Source organism: Orycteropus afer, unplaced genomic scaffold, assembly GCF_000298275.1.
Source record: "Orycteropus afer afer isolate SDZICR_OR568_19922 unplaced genomic scaffold, OryAfe1.0 scaffold00020, whole genome shotgun sequence".
NCBI classification, from domain to species: domain Eukaryota; kingdom Metazoa; phylum Chordata; class Mammalia; order Tubulidentata; family Orycteropodidae; genus Orycteropus; species Orycteropus afer.
The window spans coordinates 2,008,468-2,023,119 of NW_006921607.1; the positions used below are offsets into that span (position 1 = coordinate 2,008,468).

Genomic DNA, 14,652 nt, shown 5'->3' on the forward strand with positions numbered 1-14,652 from the left:
TTGCTCAAACTACAACCACATCTCAGGTGTTGAAAGGTTGCATCTGAACAGGGCTATATGCTCACTTATTCAGCCTTCAGAACCTCATACACGAGTATTGCTGGTTTGCATCTGGTCCGCCGACCTTGCACAGCCTTGGTCAACCAGGCCTCCCCAGTCTGGTCGATAGACTAAGAAAGCTGGGAGTGTCAGGGCAGATGTGAATTGCTGAGGCCATGGGAAGGAAGGAATGGGGTCTTCTCCTTGTCTAGTGTCACTGGGACACACCAGACACTGGTGAACAAAGCCCGAGATCACACAGGGACAGACTGATGGCCAATGATTAGCTTGAGGCCCAGGTGTCAGGTGAGCCCTGCTCTTGGCTGCAGCCTTAAAGCCCTAAGTCAGGGTTCAGCAAACTTTTTCTGTGAACAGCCAAACAATAGTAATATTTTAGACTTTGTGGGTCATACAGTCAATGTTGCAACACTTAATCTCCCGAAAATAGTCAATGAACAGGAGTGGCTGTGTTCCAAATAAAACTTTATTTACAAAAGTAGGCAGTGGGCCATATTTGGCCCAGGGGCTGTAATTTACCAATCCCTGCCACTGATGATACTTAGGAGATGACCTGGCTGCCTTAAAGCCTGTGGCCCATTCTGCTCCTCGTTGGGATGGAAACCACTCTAGGGCGGATGCTACACTGAGGGCTGTTGTTGAGGGCAGAATAGTTTCCAACCGAGTGACACAAACAGAAGCCAGTGTGAGCGCCACACTGCAACAGGCCGAGCTTCCTCATCAGAAGTACCAGCTACTTCATTCTAGATCAGGCCCACACCTCTTACCGTCACACACACAGGGTCCCTGAGAAGGCACTGCCATTACTGGACCCTAGGAGACCTTTTGCTGTGGCCTAACCACCAGTCCCTCTCTGGTGACAGCCCAGTTGTAGCTCTTCGGTGAGTCCAAAGCTGCTTCTATCCGTTCCTCCAGGTTCTCTCGGGTGATGAAGTTTTTTGCCTCCTCCTATTGGGAGAGAGAAGGCAGATGAACAGCAGCCTTAGAACACCTGCTACCCACCCATGTGTCTGCTGGCTGTCAGCTTCAACCCTGCTCAGGGAGAGGCTCCAGCTCTTCCTGGGGAAGGACCTCCTGGAGTCTAGGTCGTCTTTGAGTGCCTCAGTGACCTTCCAGTGGAATGCCCTTAGCAGCTTTGCCACATTGCTCTTTTGAACAACCATCCCCCAGATACATCAGCCAGAACCTCAAGTACCAGCTGTGGCAACCTCATGTCACGTAGGCTGAAGCCAGTCGTACACTGTTGCCTGCTCACCTCTTAATTTCTCTGAAAACTCATTCTTCTACTTCTATTACTTTAATTAAAACCTCTTTTTTTTTTTTTTACTTTTATTGTGGTGAAAACATGCATAACAAGACATTCCCCAAGATAACAACTTCTGTATTTACAACTCAGGGACTTGAATGACATTTTTCATGTTGTGCCACCACTACTGCTATCCTTTTCCAAAATATCCCACCACCTATTAGCATAAACTCAATGCCCCCCCCAAACAAAAGCTTCCCCCTTCCTGGTAACCCCCTACCTACCTCTGGTAACCACTAATTATCTTTGGTGTGTATCTATCTATCTATCTTTTTTTTCTAACCTATCTAGAAATTTTCCCTCTTATCTCTGGTAACCACAAAGAAAGTTTCCTCCATATATAAACCTTTCCTTGACTTTTCACAATAGCAGACAAATACAATATTTGTCTTTCTGTGACGGACTTATTTCACTCAGCATAATGTCCTCCAATGGAGTACTGGTAGCATAGTGGCTAAGACACTTGCCTGCTAACCAGACGGCTGGCGGTTCAAACCCACCAGCCACTCCTCGGAAGGAAGGTTGGGCAATCCTACTTCCGTAGTGATACTGCCTCGGAAACCCAAGGAGGGGTCCCTATGAGTCAGGGCTGACTCGATGGCACATAACAACAACAACAACAACAATGTCCTCCAAGTTCATCCACTCTATGGGGTGTTTTGCAGGTCCTACATAATTCTTTAGGGTTGCATAGTATTCCATTGTGTATATGTACCACAGTTTATCTATCCATTCCTCGGTTGATGGACACTTAAGTTGTTTCCATCTCTTTGCTACTGTGAACTGTTGTTGCTGTTAACGTGTTGTGGACTTATCTCTGACTCATAGCAACCCTAGGCACAGCGGAATGAAACACTGCCCGGTCCTGGGCCAGCCTCACTGTCCTTGTGAATAAACCAAGCACACTCCTGCCAACTCCCTGTGGAATGCATGGTTCCCTTCCCCAAACCATAGCTCACCACAGCTGGCCACCTCTCACCTCTCTGTCTGACGGGCACGTTCCTAGAGCTCCTTCCCCAAATCCTCGCCTCCTTTCTCCCAAAGCTCCAGGCTGTGCTCTCTGGGTGCACATAGCCAATGCTCTCCTCTGGCAGTTGGGAGATCTGTCCGCCCTCCTACCCAGAGACGCCGCGCACCTGCAGCTGCAGCACTTCCCGCTCCTTGAGCTGCACCCAGGCCTGCGCCTCTCGGGCCTGGCGGGCCTGCTCCTCGGCCCGCTGACGCTCCTGCTCCTGCGCCTCCTGCAGCAGCCTCGCTATCCTAGAGGGAGCGAAAGGCCGAGACTCAGCGCCTCCGGGTCTCCCATCCGCGGGCAGCCCGCCCCGCCTCCCGCCCCACTCACCGCAGCTCGTGCAGCCGCTGGTTTTCCGCCTGGTTCCAGGTCATCAGCTCCCGGTGCTCTATTGCTTTCTCCTGGGCTCTGCGCTCGGCCAGGACCCCCACTCGGGCCTCGTTCACTTTTTTCCGCACCTCGGCCATAAACTCCAGCCTATGGGGAGATGCACCTAGAGTCGGCCCCATCCTCGCCTCCCGCTGCAACACACACCGCTGTGGGCGCGGACGGTTCTCTCCTCACCTCCCGTCACCCACCTGAGAGCGCGCAATATCTGGCGGTACTCCCGGTAACGCTCGGTCAGCACAAAGAATTCCGTGGGATCCACCGAGGGCGGGGTCTGAAGGCGTCCGACCTTGGACTTGGCCGGAGGGTCGTGGCGGGTCTTGCGGCCGCGCGCCTGGAGCACTAGCAGGACAGAAGGCCGGCACGGGGGCCGCGCGCCCAGGGCGCTCAGCGCGCGCAGCATGATCAAGTCCGCTCAGGACGTCCGGGGAGCCGCCATGGCATCACCGTGACCCGGAAGCGGCCGCGGGGCACCATGGGACCGGCAGTCCTGGGGCTCCGCCTTCCCGCCCTCTGGAGTGTGGGCTTGTGTTTCCGTCGCCCTCCCGACCCTACTCGGGCTGCGCCGGTGGCGCTGCGACCCTGCTGACCTCTACGGGCAGCTCCCCTTGGGCTCTAGTTGGGCCCTCCCTGCCCGGTCGTCCCTCCTGCTGGCGGGCCAGACCCGCGTTCCGCCAGCGCCAACATGGGGAATGGTCTCAGGCTGGGGTGAGAGAGGGAGGGGACGAAAACGAGAACTAGAAGCAACAGCTTCTGAGACCATACACTTTTATTGGAGGGAGGGCGTGGCGTGGCACTCGGAGTCCAGTCTGTGGAGGGGGAAGGGCGGTCATTCCCTTGGCCGCGTGAACGCCGAGCCTCGGCCTCCGGATCGCCCTCCCTCTCCTCTTCTCCCCTGCTGCCCCGAGCAGCTGCCGCCACTGGCCGCTCATTCTTGCTTCTGGGTCCTGTGGCTACGCTCTGGCCTCCCGGAGGAGTGGCGAACTCGTCCCGGGAAACTCTGAGAACACAGTGTGGGGAGCTTCATTTCTCTGGAGCTGCGTTGCTCATCATTAACAAGTCTAATATGTAAAGACCTGAGCTCACACCGACTTAAGTTAGGCGATGAGGCTTTACCACTTTCTGTTTAGCTTTGTTACTAGCCATCCTCAGACCAAAACAAACTCCCTGCCATGGAGTAGATTCCGACTCATAGCGAGTCCCATTGGGTTTCCAAGGCTGTCAATCTTTATAGAAGCAGACAGCCTCATCTGCTTTCCTCAGACTGGCTGGTGGATTTGACCATTAACTTTTTGGTTAGCAGCCAAATGCCTAAACCACTACACCACCAGCCTCCTTATACTCCCCTAGTGTACTTTAGAGGAGCTCTGGTAGCATAGTGGCTAAGACACTTGCCTGCTAACCAGAAGGCTGGCGGTTCAAACCCACCAGCCACTCCTCGGAAGGAAGGTTGGGCAATCCTACTTCCGTAGTGATACTGCCTCGGAAACCCAAGGAGGGGTCGCTATGAGTCGGGGCCGACTCGACGGCACATAACAACAACAACAACAGTGTACTTTAGGGAGCTCTTGTGGCATAGTGCCTAAGGCATTTGACTGCTAACCAGAAGGCTGGTGGTTCAAACCCACCAGCTACACCTGAGAAGGAAGATGGGGGAATCTACTTCGGTAGCGTTACCGCCTCAGAAACCCAAGGAGGGGTCACTGAGTCGGAAATGACAAAACCGCAGCGAGTTTGGTTTAGTGTACTTTAATTTGCAAAAACAGTAAGGCATGTGTACACTCCTTTGTGGGCAGTGCCTGTCTTCTGCATGGCCTTGGGGAAGCTTTACAGTCACCAAGTCATTAGTGCATGTCAGCGACCACCTGGTCCTGGGGCCCTGTTGTATGTCTGTGTATCTCTTCCTGCTTAGGGGCTGCTCACCTCTGCCAGAACTGTCTTATTTACAGAGATTCAGTGGTCTTCCCCATCCACTAGTGACTTCTGATCTTTAAGTATCTTAGCAAACTATGCTTAGAGTCCTGGGAGGTCTGTGTGCAGCAGGGGTAGAGAGAAACGGGCTGATGCAGGGGTATCCCGGTGGTGTCTCATTCACCCCCACATGGGTGGCCGTGGTGGCCAGTGGCTGAGCCTGAATACTGGGGGCCTCTCATCCCACTCACCAACAGGTTCTGCACCAGGTGCTGCTTCCCATGGAGTGGCTGCTGGGCCACAGGTCTGCTCTCCCAGGGCACGCTGTCCTCGGCGGAAGCCAGGGCATCGTGGTGCAGGCTGCGGGCAGTCTGGCTTGGGCTGTCTGTTGCAGTGCCCAGGACCCTTCCTCAGAAGGAAGCCTGAGCTGCCGCCTGCTCCCCCCCACCCCCCAGCTCAGGGTAGGTGTAGGGGCTCAGCCAGCACTTCCTCTCTAGTTCTTTCCTCCCTTTCAGGCTGGGCTGGCCCATCACCTACCTGGGAGTCCAGGGGCCCGCTGGAGGCCCCAGGGTGAAATGGAGGCTCGCTTCCCTCCAGGGTACCAGCCATGGGACCAATGCTGAGCCTTCAAGGGTCCAGGGTGGGCAGTCAGCAGCAGCAGCAGCAGCAGCAGGAGGCGGCGGCCTTGCCTGCAGCTGGCCATGGTGGGGCTGCCCCCATGGAAGGTGGACAGCACTTAGGAGTCTGACACTCTCACACATATCTCCTCCTTCCTCTCCTAGGTTCCCCTTGGACATCTGGAATCTCGGGGTGGCTTTAGGGTCTCCTTTCCCTCTTCTGCTGCTGCTCCTGGTCCCAATCTTACAGGGTTCTGGGCCCTGAGGACTCCATGACTAGGTCAGGGAGGAGGATGCTTCAGGGACCCAGGCTTCTCCCAGAGAGCTCTGCCCCACGTGCTTTGCCAGCTCTGAGGGCCCCCTATGTCGGTCCAGCCCATCCTTCCTTCAGTGAGTTCCAGATTTGGGAGGAAGTTTGGGGAGGTAACAGAGACTTCAGGCTGATGGCTGGCTGGTCAGGGAAGTTCTCCATGGGGACAGGCAGCAACGTGGGGGCACATGAGAGCTGGGGCACTGGTGCTGGAAGACCCTGTGCCCTGTGTCTCTGCAACCTGCTCTATCTCCCATGGCAGCTGGGCGTGCAGCACACATGGTGGTGGTGGTGTGCAAGTGCTTCTACCCCTTGGCCCTCCCATGCCAGGCCAGCAGGCAAAGGAATGGACGGTGGACTTGGGGAGAAGAGATAAAGGCGGCTCTTCTGGGATGACTGCAGCTGGAGGGACTGGGGCAGGGAGAGGGGCAGCCCCTTGACTCACCAAGGGAGAGCGGAGCTGTGGACAAAGCGGCTCCTCTGGCAGCAGTGAGACCCCAGGCAGAAGGCTCTGGGATTTATTGGTCAGGCAGCTCCACCCCGTCCCCTCCAGCTCAGACTCCAATGACGTCTTGAAAGATGGGGGGGGGGGTTAGCTCGCTAGCCAGCACCCTTCCCCCAACATGAGCACACACAGCGCTGCCTTGGGGTCATCAGGCAGATGCAACCCTGCCCATCATCCCAGAAGCCTTAAGTCCCTGGAACTGCTACTCCGGCCTGGCCTGCGCCGAGCTTCACAGTCCCACTTTCTGGGCTGCACTCTCAAACTCCTGCCCAAGAGGCCTGGAGAGGGCAATGCTTGGGGATTCTGACTCCCATCCAACTCTGGGCACCCCTCGTAGAAGAATGAAGGCCAGAGAATGGGTGCTTAGCAGCCTGATATGAGGTCTAGTGGAGGAGGCTGTGACACCCCCCCCCCAACCTGGCTGGGTTTATCCACCTGTAATATCCACCTGTAAAATGGGCTGGGTGGACACACATCTGGACACCACGGCTGGGTCCCTCCAGGTGGGGGCAGGCTTAGGTAGGGTAGTACCTGCCCACGAGGGTCCTGTGTCCAGGAGAGACAGAGGGAGAGACAGACTGTGTGTGTGTGTGTGTGTGAGAGAGAGAGAAGGCAGCGTAGCCCCTGGGGTAAGATTACTTGTTTCTCCAGGCTCCAGCCCCGTCCATCCTGTACTCACCCCAGGACCCCATGTGGATGCAGACAGCTACCTTGGGCTGCTTGAAAAGGCCCCTGCCCCCACCTCCCAGTCTGCGTCACAGGCTGGGCTCTGCACCGTCAGGCCCAGCTTCCTGGAGTCAGAGGCCTGTTTACAGGGTTAATAGCCAATCTCCACACTTGGGCTGAACAGTAAATGTGAGGCCCAGGGTCAGGCTTGGCATTGTGGTGGCTGAAGACTCTGTGAATCACACCTTGTGACAAAATGTGTGTGTGTGTGGGCAGTTGGGGCAGAGGGTGGCAGCACACTGGGCTGCAATCCGTCACAGGCACCTGGCTAGGCACATGGGAATTTCTAAACTGACTGACTTAGCACAGACGCAAATGAATGGAGTACTTCTATGTTCATAGTGGATTCTATGTTCAGTGAAACTGATTTGGGAAATAAAGATGTAAGTTATTGGTTAACTAGGTGATTTCTGGGAAAACGTTTGCTTTGTTTAGTAAAATGATCCTGAGTTCAATAAACTGGCTTAAACTAGTTCTGGTTTGAATCTACACAATGTTTTATTCAAAGTCCCTGGCATTTAAGAGAAATACCAAACCACAAAACTCACTGCCACAGAATCAATTCCGACTAAGAGCAACCCCCAGTGGGTTTCCAAGGCTGTAAATCTACGTAAGTAGACTGCCTCATCTTCCTCCCTCAGAGCAGCTGGTAGGTTTGACCTGCCAACCTTCTGGTTAGCAGCCAAATACCTTACCCACAATGCCACCAGGGCACCTTGAGAGAGGAATAGGGCACCTGTATTTTTTCTGTAGTTTGATTACCTTTTTTTTCCTGCAAAACTCCTTTTTTTTCCAGTAACTAAGCTGCTCAGTTGGAGGCTGCTGCCAGGGCCTCTGGTCCCTTCCTTTCTGGGAACTGGAATGGCTTTTCATAAACGTGTGATGTCTCCTTCCAGACCCTAAGCTCTGGAGTTCATTCTTGTATCCCTCTGGGCAATGCCCAGACCCATGTGGTGACTCTAGCTCCTCCTAATGCTTGGGCCCTAGGACATGACATCGTTCCTGTCAGCAGATACTCATAGGTGCATGGGAACCGAGGAGGGACACGACTCCTTGACCAGTTGGCCCTGGTGAAGGATGAGGGGTTAGCTAGTGGCCTGGGAATGGGGATGGCACAGTGGGGTAATCCAAAGCAACAAAATGGAGACGAGATGCCCCCGGCTAGAGATTGAGGACTGGGAACAGAGAATATATGCTGGAGCAAAGTATGTGGACGTGGGACCCCCTGGACGCCAAGAGCACAGCAGAGGGGCAGGAAGGAGGGCATGCAGACCCTAGGAATCCTGACCTCTGAGGAAGGAGACCTTGAAGGAGCAGCCAGTGAACAGAGAAATGGGCTCCTGGGGTTTAGCCCCAGACTATGTGGGAATGAAGGGAGGATGAGGGAGAGTGAGTACTGACTTTTCCAAGAAATCTATCACAAAGGGAGAACAACTCTGGCCAGAGGGCAGTGCTATTTTTATTTTTTAAATGAAAGAGACTAGTGTGTTTGGGAGAGGGGAGTTATGAAGGAAACAGAAAACTCAGGATGAAGCAGAGGTCAGAGGGTGGCAGGACCCGGAGCTTTGGGTGAGGGGTGGGGCTGCAGACAGCACTCACCCTCCTTCTTCCAAGAAATACTCTACCCTTTGGTCACAGCTGACTGGCTACCACTTGCCTTTCCCACACAATTGTACCCTGAGAGCCCCCATACCTGTTCCTTTTAGCCTAGACTAGTTCCTGTTGAATGAGCTCTGATAGTATAGTGGTTAAAGCATTCTGCTGCTAACCAAAAGGTCGGTGGTTTGAACCCCCACCAGGCACTCTGTGGGAAAAGATGAGGCAGTCTGTTTCTATAGATTTACAGCCTTGGAAATTCTATGGGGCAGTTCTACTCAGCCCTAAAAGGTCCCTATGAGTCAGAATTGACTCAATGGCAGTGGGTTTGGTTTTTCGAATTCCTGTTGGGTTAGATCTCTTGCAATCACGTGAGCCCTGAGTAATACAAAGAAAGTAAGAAGGATGTGAAGGAGGGATGGAGCATACACTGTAAGGTGAGAATGAGAAGGGGAGTGGAGAGCTGAGGTAATTCCTGCTTGAAGGCATCTGTTTAGCTACCAGTTGTTGTTGTTATGTGCCGTCGAGTCGGATCCAACTCATAGTGACCCCTCCTTGGGTTTCCGAGGCAGTATCATTACAGAAGTACATTGTCCAACCTTCCTTCCAAGGAGTGGCTGGTGGGTTTGAACCGCCAGCCTTCTGGTTAGCAGTCAAATGCCTTAGGCACTATGCTACTAGAGCTTCTACCAGAGTGATTTAAAATACTGGCCCAACCACTGACCCAATCACCATGGACTCCAGCAGACAGATGGCCAGGCCAACACCAGCAGGAGGAGAGGCAGTGATGGGAGGGGGGAGGGAGGCAGCACGGGACTCAGAATGGACTCCTGTGTCTGCTGAATGAGTTGCTGAATGGCCCACCCTCTTCCATTTGCCTGGATTTGGTCTCCCAGAGGCATCAGAGGATAGCTTGCAAGGTGTCCTCCCCAAACATGGCACCTTTCTTCAGAAATTCCTGACTCTGACTTTGTTTAATTTATTTATCCACCCCTGATTTGAAACTACTGAGTTTTGAGGTACCAGCTCCTGGAGTTCCTGAGTTCCTACAGAAAGACCAGATGCCTCTAATGTGACTCAATGCTCACCTCTCAGAAACTCCCAGAGGTGGCCTGTTGTAGCACCCTGCCTCCTGAAGGCCTCCCGAGGTTCCATCCACACACCACCCTCCTCCACTCAAACATCCTGACTGTGCGGTACAGATCGTAGCTCCCCTCTTGGAACTGCTGAGTCTGTACAGCTTTGTGGGGACTCTGAGATCCTCTGCAGTGTGGCTCCACTTGACCTGTCCTCCTCTTTACTCATCTCAATGTCCAGCATTTCTCAGGTCCAGTTCAAGCACTGCCTCCTCCAGGAAGCACAGTGGCCCTGACCTCTGAGGGTGCCTCCACAGATACCCTCAGAGTGGGTCCCAGCTCTCATTCCTGACACCCTCTGGGGAGCCCAGGGTGAGGGGATGAAGTCCTAGGGGGTAGCATCATGGCTGGATGGCTCTTGGGCCAGCTCTGTTGCTTACCTCCTCTGGCTGCAGGGCCCTCTCAACACTTCACTGACCGTCACGGGAACCAGTTTACTCCCCTGCTCCTGTGATGAGCTGCTATGTGAGGCTAGGAGGGCAGTGAATAGACCCACGCTTCCAGCTGTGTCCCCAACTAAAGACCTCATTTCCCAGCACCTGTTGCAGCTAGGTGTAGCCATACGACTAGGTTTTGGCCAATGGGACATGAGTGGAAATGAGAAGTGCAACTTTTGCCTAAAATGTACAATGTCCTAAAAAAAGAAGCTGCTTGCCCTTCATGCCCTTTCACCATCGCAGGTTGGAGTACAGACATGGCAGTGACCCAGCTTAAACCACGATGAGAACATCAGAGGGATGGTGGAGCCGCAAGATGGAAAGATCCTGGGTCTTGACTGGGCAGACAGTCATGGGGGTAAGAAATGAACGTCGACCTTATGAAGCCACTGTCCTTCTCATGTGTTGGACTCTATTCAAATTGGGATCTAAAACTCCCACCGACCTGGCCTCTGGATCTGAGGCACTTGCACATCAAGTCCTGGAAATGATGACAGATACAAAAGGAAATGGAAGCTATTTAACACAATCAAGGTGGATTTAAAGACCTATTCTGGGCAGAGAGACAATCTAGACTGCTCTGCAGCAAAGCTCCAGGGACTGAAAAGTCACACTGGCCTCAGCACTTGAGCTGAGTGACCTCCTCTCCTGTGGCCCTGCACTACAGGAAACTCAGTGAGGATGCCGCCTCAGGGAGCAAGGCTGCTGGGGCCACTCACTGTATCAAAGATGTACAGGGAGTGGAAGGAAGATCCTGGCAATTAGCAAAGAGCTGGATGGGTTGTGCTTGGTGGAAAGGAGCCAGGACTATGCTGTATCCGTGGCCAGCAGGGCCAGGCACAGCCTTGGAAAGCCCAGCCTGGTCTGGCTGCCCCACCCCAGACAAAGGGAGAGACATTTCCTCAGGGAGTCAAAGCTTTTATTAGCTGATCATCCCTAGTGTGTGCCAGAGATACTGCTCTGGTCCCTCTATTCCCCAAGGTGGAATGTGGGGAGGTCATAGGTGGGGGGACTATTTACAGTGGGAGGGAGGGACAGGGGCCTGCACAAGGGCACTGGGACAGCCGCTTTCCTCAAGAGCTCTGAGGACTTTGTGCTTTTTTCTTAGTTGGTACTGAGCTACCTGGAATCAATTTTGTGTTCATCTTCTTCAGGAAAAAGATGAATAAACCAAACCACAATTCAGCTCAATTTCCAGGCAGGGGATTTCACGATATCAATCCAAACATCACACTATTTAATTCCCCAATAAAACATTGGAAAAAGGACCATCAGTGCTAACACATTTACATATAAAATCTCCACCTAATAGGTAATAGAAGCCTATGTACCAATTTCTAAAACAGTTATAAGATATATACACAATTTTGGGTATATTAACAAAACAGAATATTACAAAATATTAAAGAAGGCAATTCTTCTGTCCACGGGCCTTGTCGCCTCTTACTTAAAGTTGGCATAATCTGAGAATGCGTCAATATATTCCTGTACCACCTTGTAGCAGAACTCATACTGTTCCTAGAGAGATGGGTGAGAAAAAAAACCAGGTTATTGAAGAGAACACTCTATCTGCAGTTCCTAACAGGCCCATTGTTTTTAAATACAAACTTGAGAGGAAATGACAGTTTCTGATGTCCACCTGTGCCCTGATCCTTCTGCCAGAGCTCTGACAGCATCCCTTTGGGGCTGGGTGGAACCAATCTTCTACAACCAGAGACGATGACCCTGGGGCCTGCGAGGTCAGACATGTATGTGCTGGGCTGGCAGACAGGCCAGGGAGGTGACTCAGTGTGGCTAACACTGCATCACGGCTGCAGCTGGGACACATGCTGTTGCCAATACCTCATCTCCTAAACCCCTTACAATTCACTTTGCCTTTCCCCTCAAACATTTCTAGTGACATGGGGTTCAGGAAAACATTTTTTGATGTCTATTTGCCATGCTTGGGGGTTACCAGAGATCCAGATGTTTAGTCAGAGCCTGAGCAGAACAGAGGGAGGCAGGAAAGATGTAACTGGAGAGAACTTGGACTCCTGGGTCTTCCCACCCCAGGGCCCACGGACTAGTGAAGAGTCCCGTGGGGTACCAGGAACCCTCTGCAAACCTTCACAGAGGGGCACATCTCTTGCTGGTGGGAGGGGCTGTGCTCCCACTACTATGTTGCTTCTTCATGGCACTCCTTGTGTGTCTGAAGCACCTTGGGGAAAGGGCCCACCATCTGACTCGCAGGTGAGCCCCCCTAGAAGTACTTCCTTCCAGAGCTGGCCCTGACAGACAAGGACTGCAGGGATGACATGGACAAATACATAGGGTGGCATACCAGTGTCTGGACCATGTGTGGCCTCTGCAGTCGCAGGCTCTTGACTGTCTGGAAGACATCCAAAATGCCCTCTGCTTTCACCCGCTCCAGGACTGTGCTGAGGGCGCAGAAGGTCCCCGTCCTTCCTGCTCCCGCACTGTAACAGAGCAGACACATTTACAACAGCTATGTCAAGGAGGTGAGTGAAAGCAGCGAGGAGCAGATCAAGTTTGAGCTCGGTGGCTCCTGGGGAGGTCTGTGATCCAATGGGGCTGTCCGCAGTGCCCCTGCTCTTCACAGAAGCCCCGTGCTTGCCCTACTGACCACTCAGCCTGGAGGGGCCCTGTAACAGCACAGCCCTGGGGAGGCCACTGCACTCTTGCATGGCCCAATTTGCTTGCTGAGGGACTGTCTGCGGGGACAGTGGTGATGACGCTCTTATGCACACTCACATTCTACTAGCACTGAGCCTCAGCCTTGCACATACACGTGCTGGGTTGCCCTAACCTGCTGGTCGCTCAGGTGGAGTTCTACGCTTTGCCTTCCTTTCCCTGACTAACCCTGCCCCTCAGCATGGCGGTGTTTCTGCTGCTGTCTTCCCAGACCTCTCATTTTCCTTCTAAATCACAGAAATCCAGATTCCAACCTTGACCCTGTGCACACTATGCAAATGTCATCAGCTGATTCACTCACAGACAGATATGAGCACCTGCTCTGTGGCAGGGACTTGGGGTTTAGCAGTATCCCCAGACAAGAACGTACGCAGAATGGGAAGGGAAATGAGCAAAAAGAGTTCTAGGCAGCGTGGACGGGAGGTGTGAGGAGGCCAGCACAATTATTGGGGAAAGGTGACGGTGGACAAAGGGACAATGGTGGAGGGAGGGAGAAACATTTGGTATCTGGAAATATACTGCAGGTACAGCTGACAGCATTCCACAGAGAAATGAGAAACTGTGTCTAATGCTTACAATATAGAGGACTCGGGGATTCCTGACAGGGGCAGTAAGTATGTGTGTGCGCACAGGTGCATGATGGGGATGGGTAACTGGAATGGGCTCAAGAAAGTCTGCTGTAAGAGGAACGGTGGACAGCCCCTTTTGAAGAGGTTTACTACTAATCAGAGAAACAGGAGGATAGTTGGAGGAAAATGTAGGGATAAAGGTTTGTTTTGGTTACCTCTGTGCTGCTCTAACAGAAAATACCACAAAGGGGATGGCATTAACAAACAGGAGTTTATTCTCCTACAGTGTGGAGGCTTTAAGTCTGAGTTCAAAGTGCCAGGCTCTAGGGGCTGGGTGAAAGCCCCTCAACCCTGGGCTTCAGCTTTGCCTCTTGCTTCTGGCCCACTGAAGCTGGAAGCTTTTCTTCACTCAGCTACTGGCTGCTGAGGCTGACAAACCCAAAGTTTGTAAAAAGGCACAGTCCCAATGTTACCAAACAACACGGCAGGCCACTAATTCAAGTCCACTGGAAGTCCCAAGATCGGCAGAGCATGGCAGGCTGCTGAACAGTAACTTGGCTACATATAGGGTTCAAGCATGCCATAAACTAGGACCATTCCCAAAGATGTTTCTTATATACAGGAAGCAGATTCACATGCCCAAAGCAGCTAAGTAGCTGCTTCTGGTAGATCCCACCAGGGAGATGAGTGCCAGTCTCATCATGGGGAGTAACTACCACCAGCTGCCCAGCCACTCAACCAGGCCCAGCCAAGTTGACAAACAACCTTAACTACCACAATTCTACCCCTTGTCAACTTGGCATCTGTACAGATCTTTAATGGGTGGTATGTATAGAGATCTCCTTCACTGGGGGGGTTCTAGATCCCTAGTTCCTGAGTGATGACCTCACCCCCTTAGCTTGGTGGGCCCTGTTCCTTTACCTACTGGGCATGGCAGCCTTGTCCCCTCACCCCTCACTCTTGAGCAGCAGCTATGACTCCATCCCACTGGCCCATATGAACAAGCAGCCCTTGAGAACTGAGCACCAATTCCAAAACTGAGTTGGTGAAGGTCTGGCTCTTTGAAACCCAGGGGGCTGGGGTGGTTCCACCCCCAAAGGCCATGGTCCTACCCTTAAGGCTGAGAGGCAGCTCTGCTTCTAGATTCCTTGGTCTCTCAGCTTCTGCTGATTAATGCCCGAGGGCAACCCACTCTGCCAGGAATCTTTCTGCCCAGAGGACACTTAGCTCTCTTGCTCCGTGGGCTGGCCAACCTGCTACTCATCTTATGCCCGTCTCTCTACCAATTAATTTCTGAAGGCAACCTACTCTGCCAGGAAGCCGCCTACCCAATGGCATCCAGCTTTCTCCTCCATGGGCTGGTAAGGCTGTCGCTGTCTTGTGCTGGTCTCT

The 14,652-nt window shown here is 53.0% G+C and overlaps 3 protein-coding genes across 3 annotated transcripts in view; all 3 read right to left on the bottom strand.

Moving 5' to 3' along the window:
- Positions 1 to 870: 870 nt before the first annotated feature.
- On the bottom strand, positions 871 to 3,165 carry MRPS26 (mitochondrial ribosomal protein S26). Its single transcript, XM_007934683.1, has 4 exons — positions 2,954 to 3,165; positions 2,706 to 2,852; positions 2,500 to 2,623; positions 871 to 1,005 (listed from the first exon to the last, which is right to left on the bottom strand). The coding sequence occupies exons 1-4, from the start codon at positions 3,163 to 3,165 to the stop codon at positions 871 to 873; spliced, it is 618 nt and encodes a 205-aa protein (XP_007932874.1).
- Positions 3,166 to 3,354: 189 nt separating this feature from the next.
- LOC103191804 (progonadoliberin-2) lies at positions 3,355 to 5,376 on the bottom strand. The gene is made up of 3 exons (XM_007934684.1): positions 5,211 to 5,376; positions 4,925 to 5,058; positions 3,355 to 3,465 (listed from the first exon to the last, which is right to left on the bottom strand). Exons 1-3 carry the CDS (start codon positions 5,374 to 5,376, stop codon positions 3,355 to 3,357), a joined length of 411 nt encoding a protein of 136 aa, XP_007932875.1.
- Positions 5,377 to 11,443: 6,067 nt separating this feature from the next.
- The window catches only part of PTPRA (protein tyrosine phosphatase receptor type A), a 69,651-nt gene continuing 66,442 nt past the window's right edge, over positions 11,444 to 14,652 (bottom strand). Inside the window, exons 20-21 of the mRNA XM_007960004.2 lie at positions 12,321 to 12,456; positions 11,444 to 11,518 (exon numbers count right to left, since the gene is read on the bottom strand). Coding sequence (XP_007958195.1) covers positions 11,444 to 11,518; positions 12,321 to 12,456 — 211 coding nt within the window. The remainder of the gene's footprint in view (positions 11,519 to 12,320; positions 12,457 to 14,652) is intronic.

What these genes read in the sequence shown, in the direction of transcription:
- LOC103191804 (XM_007934684.1), bottom strand. Translation starts at nt 5,376, where the DNA reads ATGGCCAGCTGCAGGCAAGGCCGCCGCCTCCTGCTGCTGCTGCTGCTG. An exon ending in GCGGGCCCCTGGACTCCCAG is followed by an intron (nt 5,059 to 5,210) that starts GTAGGTGATGGG and finishes GCACTGCAACAG; the next exon opens with ACAGCCCAAGCCAGACTGCC. An exon ending in ACCTGGTGCAGAACCTGTTG is followed by an intron (nt 3,466 to 4,924) that starts GTGAGTGGGATG and finishes CTCTCACCCCAG; the next exon opens with CCTGAGACCATTCCCCATGT.
- MRPS26 (XM_007934683.1), bottom strand. Translation starts at nt 3,165, where the DNA reads ATGCTGCGCGCGCTGAGCGCCCTGGGCGCGCGGCCCCCGTGCCGGCCT. An exon ending in CAGCGGCTGCACGAGCTGCG is followed by an intron (nt 2,624 to 2,705) that starts GTGAGTGGGGCG and finishes CGCTCCCTCTAG; the next exon opens with GATAGCGAGGCTGCTGCAGG. An exon ending in GGGAAGTGCTGCAGCTGCAG is followed by an intron (nt 1,006 to 2,499) that starts GTGCGCGGCGTC and finishes CTCTCCCAATAG; the next exon opens with GAGGAGGCAAAAAACTTCAT.